The sequence below is a fragment of the Cariama cristata genome, unplaced genomic scaffold (assembly GCF_000690535.1).
Source record: "Cariama cristata isolate BGI_N322 unplaced genomic scaffold, ASM69053v1 scaffold1913, whole genome shotgun sequence".
In the NCBI taxonomy this organism is placed as follows: Eukaryota; Metazoa; Chordata; class Aves; order Cariamiformes; family Cariamidae; genus Cariama; species Cariama cristata.
Window position 1 is genome coordinate 5,567 of NW_009606432.1, and position 14,385 is coordinate 19,951.

Consider the following 14,385-nt stretch of genomic DNA (forward strand, 5'->3'; position numbering starts at 1 on the left):
GAAACAATGACAAATCCTTCAAAATGGTAATTGATATGAAGGATATGTTATTTAACGTATCTATTGCTGAGAGGGGTGAAGATAAATTTGCTTTCACTTTTCAAGGCAAGCAATATACATTTAATCGCTTACCGCAAGGATATATACATTCTCCCACTTTAGAACATAATGTACTAAGTGACTTTTTGAAGCCATGGGTAGAAAAGGCAAAACAACGTAATATAGGTATTTTACAACATATAGATGATGCAATAATCCTGGGGGAAGACTGGGCTTCAGCCAAGGAAATGGGAGATGAGATTATTAAGCATTTAGAGGAAATTGGTGTGGAAGTCCCAGAAGAAAAACAACAGGGACCAAGTACTGAAGTCACATTCTTGGGCATCCCCAGATGGGGAACAAATCCCAGAAAAGGTGTTATCGGACATAGAGAAACTACAGAATCCAACTAACATTAAGGATTTATAGGCTTTATGGGGAACTCTTAATTTCTGGAGGGGATGTATACCAGGGTTCTCCATTGTAGCCCGACCTTCATAGGATTTGCTAAGAAAGCAGGCTACGCAGCGGTGGGGACCAGCCCAACAAGCCAGTCTACATGAACCTATAGAAATACAGTGGGAATTTTCTGAACATGTGAGTACGGTAGGATTATGGCAAGATAAGAGACCTGTACTTGACTCCTGAGCTTGACTGAGGGAAAATACACTCCTCTAGAAAAGGAGTGTGTGCTTTGGAATATGCACTGCAGGTTGGTCCTCATGCTCATAACGGACAAGAGATTTTTTTAATGGGACCTTTGAAATAATTAACATGGTTAAGGGAAGAGATTCCCTCAAAAATTGCTCAGAAGTTAACTATACATAAGAAAACCACTGCTATATTAACTATGGCAGATTTGATGCAGATAGAGGTCAAAAAGACTAACCCTTAAATTGGAAATCCTGAAATCTCTTTTATTGATAATTGTGAAAGAATTGGTTCCCCATTTGAAGAAGCACTTCCTTATTCTAGGAGACAGGAGAACAACCACATGTTTGGTTTATCGACCTGAGTTCTAGAAGAGTAAAAGGACAGCGGAGGTATAGAACAGCTGGAATAGAAAGCAAAACAGGGAGACAGGTAGTAACAGCCAGAGATGGTTCTGCTCAATTAGGGGAACTGCTGGCCCTTATTACCGTCCTAGAGAAAGCAGCTAAGTATGTATATACTGAGTCCTACTGGTTGTTTGGAATGGGCTCCTTCTCGGGAGACAAAAAACTTTGTAATTAACACAGTGGAAGTTAAATATAGCCTTACATGGCAAAAAAGTCTTAGAAATGGGGCGTAAATCAAACGAATCTATCAAGATTGGACAGGCACCAGCATATATGGGTAAAAAATTGGAAACTGAAGCAACTAAAATGAATCAGTGTGTTGATGAACTTAGCAAGGCTAAGATCCAAAGATTGGATAGTCATTGGGAACGGTTATTGGGGTGGCGACATACCCAACGTGGCCATGCAGGAATATTAGATGTATATAATGCAGCGAAATACAACAGATGGCCCATAACCCACAAAATGGTTCAACAGGTTGTATCTGCTTGTGAAATCTGTCCAGAAAGCCTAGAATGGCTACAAAATTATGACCCTTTGTGTATTACACAAGATAGGGGAAAACAGTCTACGTGGCAAGCAGACTACATTGATCCCCTTACAGGGCAGTTTAAATACATTTTCACAGCAGTCGGAGTCTGTAGTGGCTTAGGATTTATTTTTCCTTGCCATCGAGCTACAGCACTAGATACCATACAAGCTTTACAGCAATTACTATTGCATTATCCTAAACCCCAAGAAATACAATCTGATAATGGGGCACAGTTTAACAATAATCAGGTGGCACAGTGGGCACAGGAACAAGGTAGAAAATGGGTATTTTATGCTCCCTGTTATCCTCAGGCTTCAGCAATGGCTGAATGGTTTAATGGTTTATTAAAAAAGCAACCAAAACTCCTGCAGCTGAGAGACCAATTTGAATTAGATACTATCTTGTGGAGACTTAATAACCGCTTCGGAAAAAAGGGGGCTCCTGTTTATTTGGCTTGCCATAGAAAACAATTTTTAAAGCAGGAGAACAGATAAAAGTATTCCATCCCAAATATGGCCCTTTTAAGGCTGTAATTTTATCTTGTAGTACCTGTCATACTGCAATTGTTGAGAAAGCAGTGGAGGACTGTATCACAGTCTGTGGAAATGAATCTGGAAGCATGCAACATCCACATCACCCAGGCAATAAATGGAGATCCTAACAGTGGCTAAATCTCCATATTTTTCTTATATGACCCGATACAAGACACTGACCCAGACCAAATCTGATGGCATGATAAAGTAAAAGGTTTGTTTTTCTTAAGATGGTTTAATAGATATGACCCTAATTTCGATCCCGCTAAAGATTGTTGATTAGCAAGTCTCTGGGCAAAAGAAAAAGACTGATGTGATGGCAACACCTCTCATCACCGAATGTGGAGATGATATGTCTCCTGTATCTCAAATTGTAGACATATTAAACACTTTCTGACATTAAAGCAGCCTAAATTTTGTGGGTTTCAGTTTATACAATACCTACTTACATCACCTTGGAATTTGGCTGTTGCGTGTTTCTGATGGGATACATCCAATACTTTAATAAAAGGTCAAGAAAACTGTGTATCAGATCCAACAGACAAAGATGAAGATTTGTGGCACCTGGATCTGGACCTTAGTTATCTGGACTGTGCTCACTGGCAGCCAGATGCTTGTGATGCAGACATGTTATCTGAACCTCCAGCATCAGCCCCGAATCCCACAGACTCAGGACTTACTGGACAATGTGGTGCTACAGACAATGTGTCATTCTTCTCAGCTTCTCGACAGAACCATGCCGGGCATGTGCCAAACGTGCCTCCCCACTCTACTAGCAGGATCACAACAAATCCCAGTGATAGTAGTAATACCAACTATTGCCCAGTTAGAACTTCTGCTCCAGAGCACAGATGTACCAGATGGAAGGTGGAAGATGGATCAGATGACAAATTTAGCTTTATCATATTCTGAGATTAATGGGTACACACTGGTGGTGGATCTCTAACGTCCCTCTGGAAGATGGATGTTATACTCAGCATTGGTGGAGGGAATCTGTACATACCAAGTGGGTAAATTCTTGTCTTGTCTGTGCTTATTTCAGCCAAATTATATTACATAATAGCTCGGGTTGGGCTGTCAACTATATTAATGTCACATTGTTTAATAATTCCTATGATCTATATGGCTGCCAACAATCATCAGAAATTCAGAATACGGGTGAAAGTTGGATCATTCATATCACTGGTGCCTATCCTAATATATCCATCTGTGCTCACAGTCCAGTATTATGGCCTATGTTTCCTTATCTTACTGATAAGCTAACTGGTCAAAATTGGACAGACATTTGGAAACCCTACTGGGTTTCTCAAAAATCTCCAGGGGAGACATACTGTATTTCTAACCAAACCTGGACACCATATAACCAAAGCTCAGGGCCTGAATTTCTGAGTCTGACTCATGGAACAGATAAACCATTATGTTCTGGGGTCCTGGACCACGGCCAATTCGATCATTGTATACTGAATACAACTGGTCTGTACTAACTTCCAACTGGACTAACCGTGAAGTGGTTCATACCACCCTCATTGGAGGGAATAACTATACCCCTAAGTGTTTGAAGCATTTCCCTTGGAATCGATTCATTGAATTTGCAACTAGAATTGTTGATATGTGTAAATCACCCTCATTTAGTACCTCCTAATTTTGTACCATATTTTTCTTATCAATTCTTTGATTGTAACTTGCATACGATAAAGGCTGCTTGTCATGATGGTAACACTTACCCAGGATTTCCTATTAGTCTTCAAGGAATAAATTGTAGACTGGGAATCCCATGGATATGCTAATATCAGTAAAATATGCTAATAAATCTAAAAAGCATTCTAGACACCGGAGAGATACCCAATCAAACCCTTTGTGGAAATCTTTAACAATTTCTGAAGTTCTCGATTTTGTATTTCTCCCCATTTAATTTCTGTTAAACAACAGATTGTACTGACAGATTTATATACAGGTGTCCAACATCTTGGCAATTTAACTCGGGATGCTATAAGCATCCTAGGAGGTCACATAAAGTCACCCGACAATTGCTATCAGAACACAGATTTGCCATAGATTATTTATTGGCAAAAGAAGGAAGCTTATGTGTTGTTCTAAATCAAATCACAGGGGAATGCTGTTTAATTTTTGACAGAGAAACCACAGAGGACGACCTACAAGATATGGTGAACAGAATGTCTAACCTTACTTCTCAAATACAAAAAAGGAATTTTAAGATAAGACTTGCTTTGCTTTGAATTTTAATGCATTGGATATTAAGTGGAAAGGTTTATTTTCATGGCTATTAACTGGTTTGAAATGGCTACTCATCATAGTAATCACTATTAGTTTATGTATTTGTATCCTTAAAGCTTGCTTTAATGGTATAATCAATATGCGACATGTTGTAACCCATAAAGTTGCAATCCTACAGAGAGGGCCTCGGGAAGATCCCAGGGAGTCCGTCCAATTACTAACTGAGTTTGTTGATCTGAAATCACGGGGCGCTATGTGGGGACCTCCGCCTTTCCCTCTATTAGCAGCTCTAGGCTGGATGATATGCACTGACAGGATGCATACTGGCCTGCAGACTGCAAAAGCATGCAAACATCGCTGCTACAAAAACCTTGAGTACACGCCACTAGCCAAGTGCTAATTTTTGACTAGATTTGTGCTAGGGAGTCTAGTTGCAAAAGCACTTGGTCTGTGGTTTGATTTCGGATCACAGCTACAAAGTAACTGCACGCAGGTAAAACAACCTTTTTCTATAAAAGCTGATCTTAGGACAGAGCTAGGGGCACTTAGGATGGCAACTCAGGCACTAAAGTTAGTATCTGACAAGGTTTTAGATGCTGTTTTCTGTATTTTAAATAGTTGGATCTCTAGGTATAACCCCATCTGTATTATTAGTACTAAAATAGTTTCTTTAAGTTTACACAAAATGGACGAATTGCCAAGACAGTTCAAACTACGTGAAAATCATTCATGTCTAATTGCTTCAGTTTCCTATGTGTCCAACTTTGTAATAATACACTCCGTGCTCTCTATGTTCACATTTTCATCTTGTGTTCAAATTTGTATTATGTACGGTGAATGCTGCAAGCACCAATCAAATGTTAGAAATCACATCTACATTTCTTGAAGCAGAGACAATTGTACCATTTTATAAAAAGCTGTGGAAATTCCCTTTACAGAACATTTAAGGCAGTTGAAATTCATGCTTGCTGCTTTGCCAGTGCTTCAGCTTCCTGAAATAGCAGAAGAGAATTACACATATTAGTACTTTATGAAAGATGACAATTTACACATACCTGTGTTAGCATATGACATAACAAAAACTGCAGCAGTACGTGATTAAGAAGTGAGCAGCACTGAACCCAACTCAAGGAAGAAGTCCCTGCTGCCTATGATGACATTATAAAACAAGTCCCCTGTGGTGCTGGCTTTAACTCCAATTCTGAGCTAGCTCAAGTAAGACCTGCAGGAATATTCCAACCTGTGCCCACGGCCAGTTTTGACCATAAAAGTTTAAAACAAAAGAAGATCAGATATAACGAGTTATCCCTCATTTCATGTTAGGACACAAGAACTATTTAGAGATCAAAGATTATTTGAAGAGCTATGGTTAAATGGAAAAGGAATTCTTAATTAATAAAAGTCTCCACATCAAAAAAAAAGGAAAAAAAAAGAGGTCTTGGCAGAGATGCAAGTTACTTTCTGAACTAAACCCTACCAAGCGACTAACAGCCAGCATTTAGCTGTTGCCTTCCAGAAGGGCGATCAGGACAGCCTTAGTCAGACACAGCTCAGAGCTGCTCCAGCACAAGACCCATCCATGCGTTTCGCTGCGGGGCTGGCAGCAGGTCTGTCCTGGCACCGGCACTGCCGAGTAACCCCAGCTCCCCGCTGCGGGGATGCACTCCTGCCTGCCACCTGCTCTCTGTGCCCAGGACTCCCAACCCACAACTCTTTGAGGGACCTTTGGCTACATGAAAACATTCCTGTGATGCTTATGAGATGAAGGAACAGCTAAAGCAGTTTAGCAGACATACCAGCTAACCTCTAACAATTCTCAGTGTGTTTCAGAAGGAACATTAAAAAACAATAGCCTGCATTTTTCAGTCGTCTTTCAGCCTTTGTAAGGCAGTCACAAATGGGAACGGAATGACAACAGAAAAAATGTAAAAGGAATTTTTTTCTGAAGACAGTTTCTACAAGTGTATTTTTACTGAAGATGAATTTAATTACCTGTTGGCAGCAACATGGTCTACAAGAAGATGAACAGGGTCACAGCGCTCTCACTGCAGCACTTCAGAGTGGACAGCGTGGTTTATTTTTAAGGAAAGAGTCTGACATCTGCTAAACTCAACTTTTATGTAATGGAGTTGTTTGCTTTTGTGACTGCATAGAAATACTGAAGATAACAGACTCAACGATATCATTGTTGACATGAGCCAGTATGCTAAAATAAAAAACAAGAGGAGGAAGGACTAAGAAGAGAATTTCCGAGAAGCCTGCAGGACTTGTAAGAGAGGGGACACAGTGGGTGACCCCCGCTCGCAGGGCAGGAAGTACCACGCATATCTCCCTTATCTTGGATGTGGTGGATCACTCTGGTTTTCCTGGCTATCTGCCCAAGCGCCTCACATCACGCTGCCTTTTAACTGAGGGGCGTGGGAACAGCCTTGCTCAGATCGCTGGCTCAGGTCTGCCACGCTCCTGGCCTCTGCACTGCTCCTCCGGCCGCACGTCGCGGGTCAAAGAGCAGAGCCAGGACGTCACCACGCGCCCACGCTGCTTGTGCGAGGGCATCCTATCCATTCGTGGCAGAAGAGGCAGGTGAAGAATGAAGGAAAGATTAAAACGAACTACAAAGCCTGGAAAAAACAAGGATGTTTGGTAATTCTCTAAAAGACAAGTGGTTCTTTGAATAGTAAGAAAGAAGAGATGGTTCCCTTGGCTTTGTAACAACTCCATTAACCAGTCATGGGCACTACAGAAGTGACACCTAGCTCTTTTTTTTTTTTCCCTCCAGAAAATGCAAGACAAAGTACTTATCTTCAAAACAGGCAGTGGGAAGCTGGAGAGGATTCCTGGTATTTCCCTCAACCCCTGGAAAGTGGGTTCAGTAACTCTGAGAACATGCTAACCTATTTGTCTTGAAGGTCAAACTCCATTTTCTTGGGTGTGGGGCTGCAAGTTACCTGGGAAAGGCTCAGCTTTTCAGATTTGACACTACCCCTCTGTCATACTTTTCCTTATTTCTCCCTCAAGACCCCTCACTTAGCATGCTCTTGGTCCTTAAATAATTAATCCCAGCCTTGAACTCATGAAATCCTCTCCCTTTAAAACTGACCCATATCGCTTGAAGTAGGGACATGTAAGACAAATTGAATGCCGACCTTTCCCAGGATCTGTAGGTCCAACTGTACTCTCAGTGCCCAAAGGAGAAACCAAACCAGGGCTCAGTAAATAGTTACTTGCATTTCCCATGCTCACTTCTGAGCCCTTCTTGTTTATCATTAATATTGGGCCATTGTGTTCAGAGTCAACTAACTTTCCAAATCTCTCATAATGACATTTAATGGAGGTTTGCTGTCAAGGTCCTCTCTTGCAATGGCACACAGGTTAATCCCAGACTCCTTTCATTTTATGTAGCAACATAGGCAGATGCAATGTCATTAACTACAATATTATATCCAAGCTGCATGCAGCTATGCTGTAAATGCCAACTTCAGCATCTACAAATCAGTTTCTCTTCCTCAGCAGCAGGCAATCAGCTTGATTTGACATCATCAATAATTGTGGGATGGATACCGAAAGTCAGACTGAGAGCAGAATGCGCTGGGTCCAAGGTGACTTATGCAAAGGTTATCTTCATCAGCTCAAATGCACCTCCCCAAGCTGTAGCAAGCAATATGAAAATTCAGCAGAGTACAACTGCATTCTGTTTCTCCTTTTTAAAACTCACCTCTTGCTTAGGTGAGGACAGAGTCAGAGCATCCCTTAGGACAGAATCAGAGCAGCTAATATCCATACAGACTGTTTCTGCAGTCTAGCAGGTTAAGGAAGCAGCGATGTTCATTAATGTTACAGAGACAGATGACCTGATTCATTACAGCAGCAACTACTCTCCAGTACCACTGCAATTCCCAGAACTCAGCCATGAGGGGAAACGCACAGGCTTTCCTGTGTCCCATGGTCTCAGGGCTGCTTCCTCACTCCTTGGCTCCATCCTGCATACTCTTTTGTGCAGTGCTGTGCAGGTGTTCCAAGGAACTTAAATAAGATTTACATGACTATTGCACTGTGTGCAGCTGGCCTCCTGCTGCCGGCGATGCATGATACTGGGGCACAGATCACAGGTTTTCCTCTCTGCAACTCTCTGTACGACATGTTTTTCCTCGCTACACTATTCACATTAGTGGAGCTACTGCGACAAATTAGTTTGGCTCCCAAAACTGCTTCAGTCTGACCCACAACTTGTAATGCTCCCTACTGATGGACCATCATCCACCTTTAAAATTAGGTCTCTTAGTGATGTGCACAGCGTGACCTTCAACTCTTACATGAATAAAGTTGAAAGGAAACGGTGTGTTTATCCACTGGAACAAGAAAGCTGGAAGTGACCTGGAGGATCCTGGTGCTGTCAAGTGAAACATATAAAGCAGGCTTGTCCTATCCTATCAAAATCAAAAGGAGAATTCCAGCCCATTGCATCCATAAAACAGCAACCCAGTTTGTAATTGGCAAAGGAAAACAAGGCTTCAGATAACAAGCTGGAGGAGAAAATTACTCTGAAGCAAGACCACATTATTTCAAAAATAGTTACTCTGGTTTCAAGGTATTTTCTCATACAAAAATCTCATCAAAGCTTCAGGTGAATTAAGTTTTTTCACTGAATTGAAATAATGCTTTGGTTTTGTGGCAATTTTTTTCATCTAGATTTCTTGTGCGGTCTTCAGTGCAAATATTAACTACTCTTTCACTTGTTCCCAGAGTGTACGATAAGAAAAAAAATCCAATGGTAAGAGACAGCTATTACTAGCGAAGAATTTGACCCAGCTCTTCTTTCCAAAGCAACAAAAGCTTTTCCATTAACTTAAAAAAGAGCAGAGTGGCTCTGCAGTGAGGATACCAAAAGGACATCCGTACCGAAAAGTGAGTTCTTCTGGTAGAAGGAGGGGGAGGAAGATGCCTCCAGGGAACACAGAATCCTCTAAATAAACCAGCACGCAACAACAGTGTGTTGCTGTGATGTGGACGCCTGAAAGTTAGTCTCTGGAGACTGAGTATCAGACCAGCAGGTAGATTGATTGGGGCAACCACAGAACACATAAGATACCCTACTATGAGCAGAGCAGAGCAAGGTGTAAAACACAAGTTGTGGTTCACTGTGAGAAACGTGCACACCTACCTTTGAACCAGGTGGTGCAGTCAAGCCTAAAAACGCATATACTGCATTGTTCTCTCGCGCTTCAAAGAAAGCTTCGTAGTCCTTCACCACGGGAGTCAGGGAGGGCGGTAGAAACAAAAGACAGAAGTGCGAATTGTCAGAAATAATCGCAGCTCAATTTGGTGTGTTACCCAACCCACACCGAGCAAACCGCTTCCTGCGGCCGAATGCAAAATTCAGTGTCACCTCAGATACTTATCATTAGCACTAATACCATATAAACTGTACAGTCTGAAAAGTGACAAGCTGGCAATTTCATTATCTGTAGCAACAAGATGCTGCTGTGAGGTGCTTCTGCCTTTCCCAGAGGGACAGCCTCCATAGCAAGGTAGTTGTTGTCACTGGTCTGGCATGGATGTCCCTCCTTGTCATCAGAAACACTGATGTCCCCAGACGTCATCGCTAAATACTGATTAGTAATGGCAATGGTGCAACTATAGACATTTACTTTTAAACCTGTTAAAAGTTCGATTTAAACCGGTAAACTGAGAGCACACCTTTTCCCATCATGTTTCCCATTAATGACTAGTCTACACAAATGAAGGAAATCAGGTGGCACTGTTTGTTGTACTCATAGTGCACTACAGTTGCTCTAAACATGCACACAGTCATTTCCTAGGAAAATTAAGGTAAAAACAATGAAATAACAAAAGAAATGCCAACGCTTCCTTCTCTGCCCTTCTTTATATTTGAGGCAGAATGCAGTGCTGTATGGCGTACAAACAACACAGTTTAACTGTCTGGTAAGTTAGGCGAGAGCAAGCAAAAAGCCCACAGTGTGGCTCAGCAACAGCAGTTGCCAAACACCGACCAAACGAACCCAGAAGGTTTGTGCAAGTCCACCGTTGTCCGCATTACCACATCCTTCCCTCACCCCTATTTCCAAACTCAGCACACATCTGCCCTATGACTTTCCTTCTCTCCTTTTTTAACGGAAATAGCAGTACCAGCTTCCTCCAGCTTTACTGGGGAATGTTTCGATGCAGGAGTCCTGGCTAGGAAACCCAAGGCAAGGCAGCAGCTCAGAGCAGGCTCAGTCTCAGGCTGAAGTCAGGGAGAGAGCTGCCATTAAGGGCACACTGCTTTGCATGCCTGTCTGTCTGGTAGGCAAAAGCCTAAGAAATAACAAATGCTGTTTGAAAATAGCAGCATGTTCAGAGCTGGGGCAGCTCTAAGAAGAGGCTGTTGCAACTGGAACAGAAGAAAGTACAGAGAACAGAGGATTCAAGCTGCCCAGAGATCAGGGGTGTCACATTATTGTTCGATTTGTACACGCAGCATTCGGATGCTAGTTTGATAAAAATGTGTATGATTACGTTAAATCCTCCCTGAAGCCCTTCTGTTGGCAGTACTGGGGATGCTTGATAACAAAGGGGTTGTTTATCTTGCTAGTGCATAGTCCGGCAGTCTGCTTTGGAGCGTCTACCAGGAAAGGAATGCCTGTGACTAAGGAGCAGGGTTCATGCCAACTTGCACAGCATCTACAGTTACAGCCTTTCGGCTGTGCACAGGCCAAGAAAAGTCAATTTGCTCATTCCTCTGCCAGTTATGCTGCATCAGATGAAACAAACAGGGAAGTTCACGCTTGAGATGGATCAGATAAAGACATGAAGAGGTTCAAGTGTGTGGGCACAGAATTAACTTTTACCTTCCTGAAAGCTAAACTGTAGTAACTTGAATCCAGCTACATAAATGGACTGATCTTCAAAAGTTCAAAGTGACATCAACCAAAATTTGGAGGATGAAATAAACCCATAGCAAGACGATATCTGAAGCATCTATAGCGCCCTCCTCAAAATGACTGTAATTCAGAACTGTCGTGGGTTGCAGTTGGGGATGAATTAGAAGCACCTCTGACAAGCAAACCTCCAGATCTAGGTGCACATAGCTTTTTCTTTTCCTCTCCCACACCACTGCATAGTAAACCTCTGTTCTGCTGCACAGCTGCAGCAATGCAGCAGAAATTTGGCAACATTTCACTGATAAAGGACGACTGCGCAGTGATCTGCTTGCATCCCTAAAGCTGGGGTACACGAAGGGAGAAAGGTGATACTGTTGCAACTGGACTTCCTACTGGTACAAAAATATTTGCCTCTTTTTTTTGTTTGTTTGTTTGTTTTTGAAGAGAGATAACTGAACAGGGATTTTCAACTCTGTGACTAGCCCCTTCTCAGATTTCAGCTGCAGACAACTATTGATTATTACATTTGTTGCTCCAAACCAACCTTTGTCCATGTCACAACCACAACCAGTAAAATTTTGAGAGCCAAATGGTACATTAGCTCACTGTGGATATTGTCTCAAGTTCTGCTTTTATTACAAGCAAGAAAAATTCCTGGCGCACTGAGAATAGTTTCTTTCAGTGGCCACAGAATTGCCTCGCAAAGGTCCAGAACTGGCAGGTTCTGACTTACAGACTTTGCAGGTCAGAATCAGACTGCAAAACAACTTAGAAACCAACACACAGCACCAGAGGAATGCATACTGTGAGCTCTTTTCAGAAGATACTAAGTTTTAAAAATAAAATTAACAGTTAATCTAATAATCATTCACGCATGGCCTGCTGAGTAGAAGTGCTGCAGGGCAACTTACTTTTGATCAAGCATTAAAATAATTACAAGTAGGAATTGTATTTGCAACATGAGTTTTAATCTGTTCAAGGCACTGGAGTAAGTGGACCACAACAGCCTTCATTTTGCAAGCAGTACACAAAAATTGATCCCAAGAAGGATCAGAAAACTGATCTATGATCATGGCAGACATCACTTCATATGAGCACTTATTTTGGAAGACGACCAGGCTGCAGAGTGATCTGGGATCCACACATATTAGCAAACCCCATATAGACAGAATAGATCTCTGAACTTGCTACAGAACATAAGGTTGGTGCAACAGTGCCAGGTTTCTGTGAAGTGCCAGTTCACAATCATGATGAACACAAGAATTAAAAAACCCTGTAAACTTTCAGAGCCTTAAGAGGGGAAAAAAAACCCAGAGGGGGGGAAAAAAAAATATACACTGCAAGGTGGTGGTAGGCTTATTCCAGTAAGTAGCACAATGATCTGAGAATCACGAGGTCCAAATTTTGATCTCTACGGCGGAACTGGAATATTCAAGAATCAATTATTATTAAAAGCCCAAGAGGAGGGGTAAATGTCTAACACCTTCCATGCCCTTCACAGTTTGCATGCCTGGACGTACAGATGGCCAAGTCCCTCCTTGCTGATCCCAACAGCAAGGCACAGCCTATGGCAGCACGTAAGAGGACTGGGATGGGAAGACATGGAGACCTGGAGTCATTCCTTACCCCGAGGTACCGGCTGTCGTTGAAAAGCCGGGGTGGCAGGGGGTTCCCGCTGGCTGGCCGGCTGTCTTCAGGGACGTTCTCGCGCATCCATTTCCGATTCTCCTCGTTGGCAGCGATATCCTTTTCCTCAAATTCAATTTTGTTGGCTTCCAAGAAACCTAAGACATCTTGTTGCTGCTTTTTAATCTGTCACAAAAGAGAGAAGGGAGGAGAGAAAGCAAATAAAATCAGTCAAACCATGCTTTCTGCTGCTGATCATGCAATTCCAGGGTTCAGTGCAGAAACGAGGGGGTGCAAAACAGGTTGAAAATGGAAGCAGTAAGAAAATTCTTAGAATAAAAAAGTATCTTCTAAAGAGTCCTATCTGAGTCTTCACTTGTCTCCTATATAATTGAACAGGCTGAAGTCTAAAGACACTGTCCCCATACACATGAAGGTGTTATGAACCTTAAAGGTCTTCAACAAAAACCAAAGGTGCAGGCAGTCCCCTTGCAGAGGCTGTGTTTGCTGGGCTTTACCATTAACTCAGGGGAATGCTGTTTTTTCAGGGGCAGTGAAGTTTGCTGGAGGGACATCTGAGGTACAACCTGCCTCCTTCATACACCTGGAAGCACAAGCTGAACCCACCCTTCTCAGAGTCCAGGTTTTTGTCCTCCTCACATAGGCCATGCAGCTCGCTGCGGGGACTTTCCAACAGAGATCTCAACGAGTCGTCATTAACAGTAAGATCCCAAAGCAATTTTGGCTCATGTTCCTTTGGACAAAAAAAAAAATCCCCTCTTCTGTGTTCCAGGTTTCAGCAGTAGTAAGTACGGTCTCTAGAAAGCTGTGACCCCATATCCTCCGTCCTTGCTCATCTCAAGGAAACGTCTCAGGGGGCTGACTGCACAGGCTGGATCAGATCCCACACCTGATGCAGACCATCCTCTACGTACTCACACAGCACCCAAGCGAAACGCAAGATCTGTGCGGCAAAGACTGTGCTGGCTTTTTACAGGAAAGGTGGCTTTTATTACTGTCATATACGAATTACTGACTTCCTGATACAGAGATGTTCTGCTTATACTCTGTTCTTCCTCTGCATGACTTTACCACCATAAAGGAAATTATAACCATGCGCATCCTGGCAAACAATAAAAAATGGGATTTAATGGGAAATTTGTTCTCTTCAAATTATTCCCTTCACTACAAAACCAGTCCAAGGCCTGGCTTTAACCTAATCAGCTCAGTGTGACAAAAGCAGCACTTCATACAGATGTTGTACTGCTTCTAATTCAGGTCAGCCACCAGCTTCCCCGAGCAGCCTCTCCATATACGGCGAAGGGAAAACACGCAGCTCCCGGCGAGCAGCGCCGAGGTCAGGGCACAGCCAGCTGAGAGCCAAATATGGTGCCTGCACCCCTGGCTCGCACAGCCCCGCACCCACGGGGCATGGAGCTGGACCGTGAGCTGCAGGGAGGCTGCGAGGTTTTAGTGTAGGG

The 14,385-nt window shown here is 42.7% G+C and overlaps 1 protein-coding gene across 1 annotated transcript in view; it reads right to left on the reverse strand.

The window, feature by feature from the left end:
• Window positions 1–5,170: 5,170 nt before the first annotated feature.
• SH3BGRL (SH3 domain binding glutamate-rich protein like) overlaps window positions 5,171–14,385 on the reverse strand; it is a gene marked incomplete at its 5' end in the record, with an annotated part of 9,667 nt that continues 452 nt past the window's right edge. Inside the window, 4 exons of the mRNA XM_009696346.1 lie at window positions 5,171–5,389; window positions 9,559–9,639; window positions 12,905–13,090; window positions 13,921–13,990. Coding sequence (XP_009694648.1) covers window positions 5,357–5,389; window positions 9,559–9,639; window positions 12,905–13,090; window positions 13,921–13,990 — 370 coding nt within the window. The remainder of the gene's footprint in view (window positions 5,390–9,558; window positions 9,640–12,904; window positions 13,091–13,920; window positions 13,991–14,385) is intronic.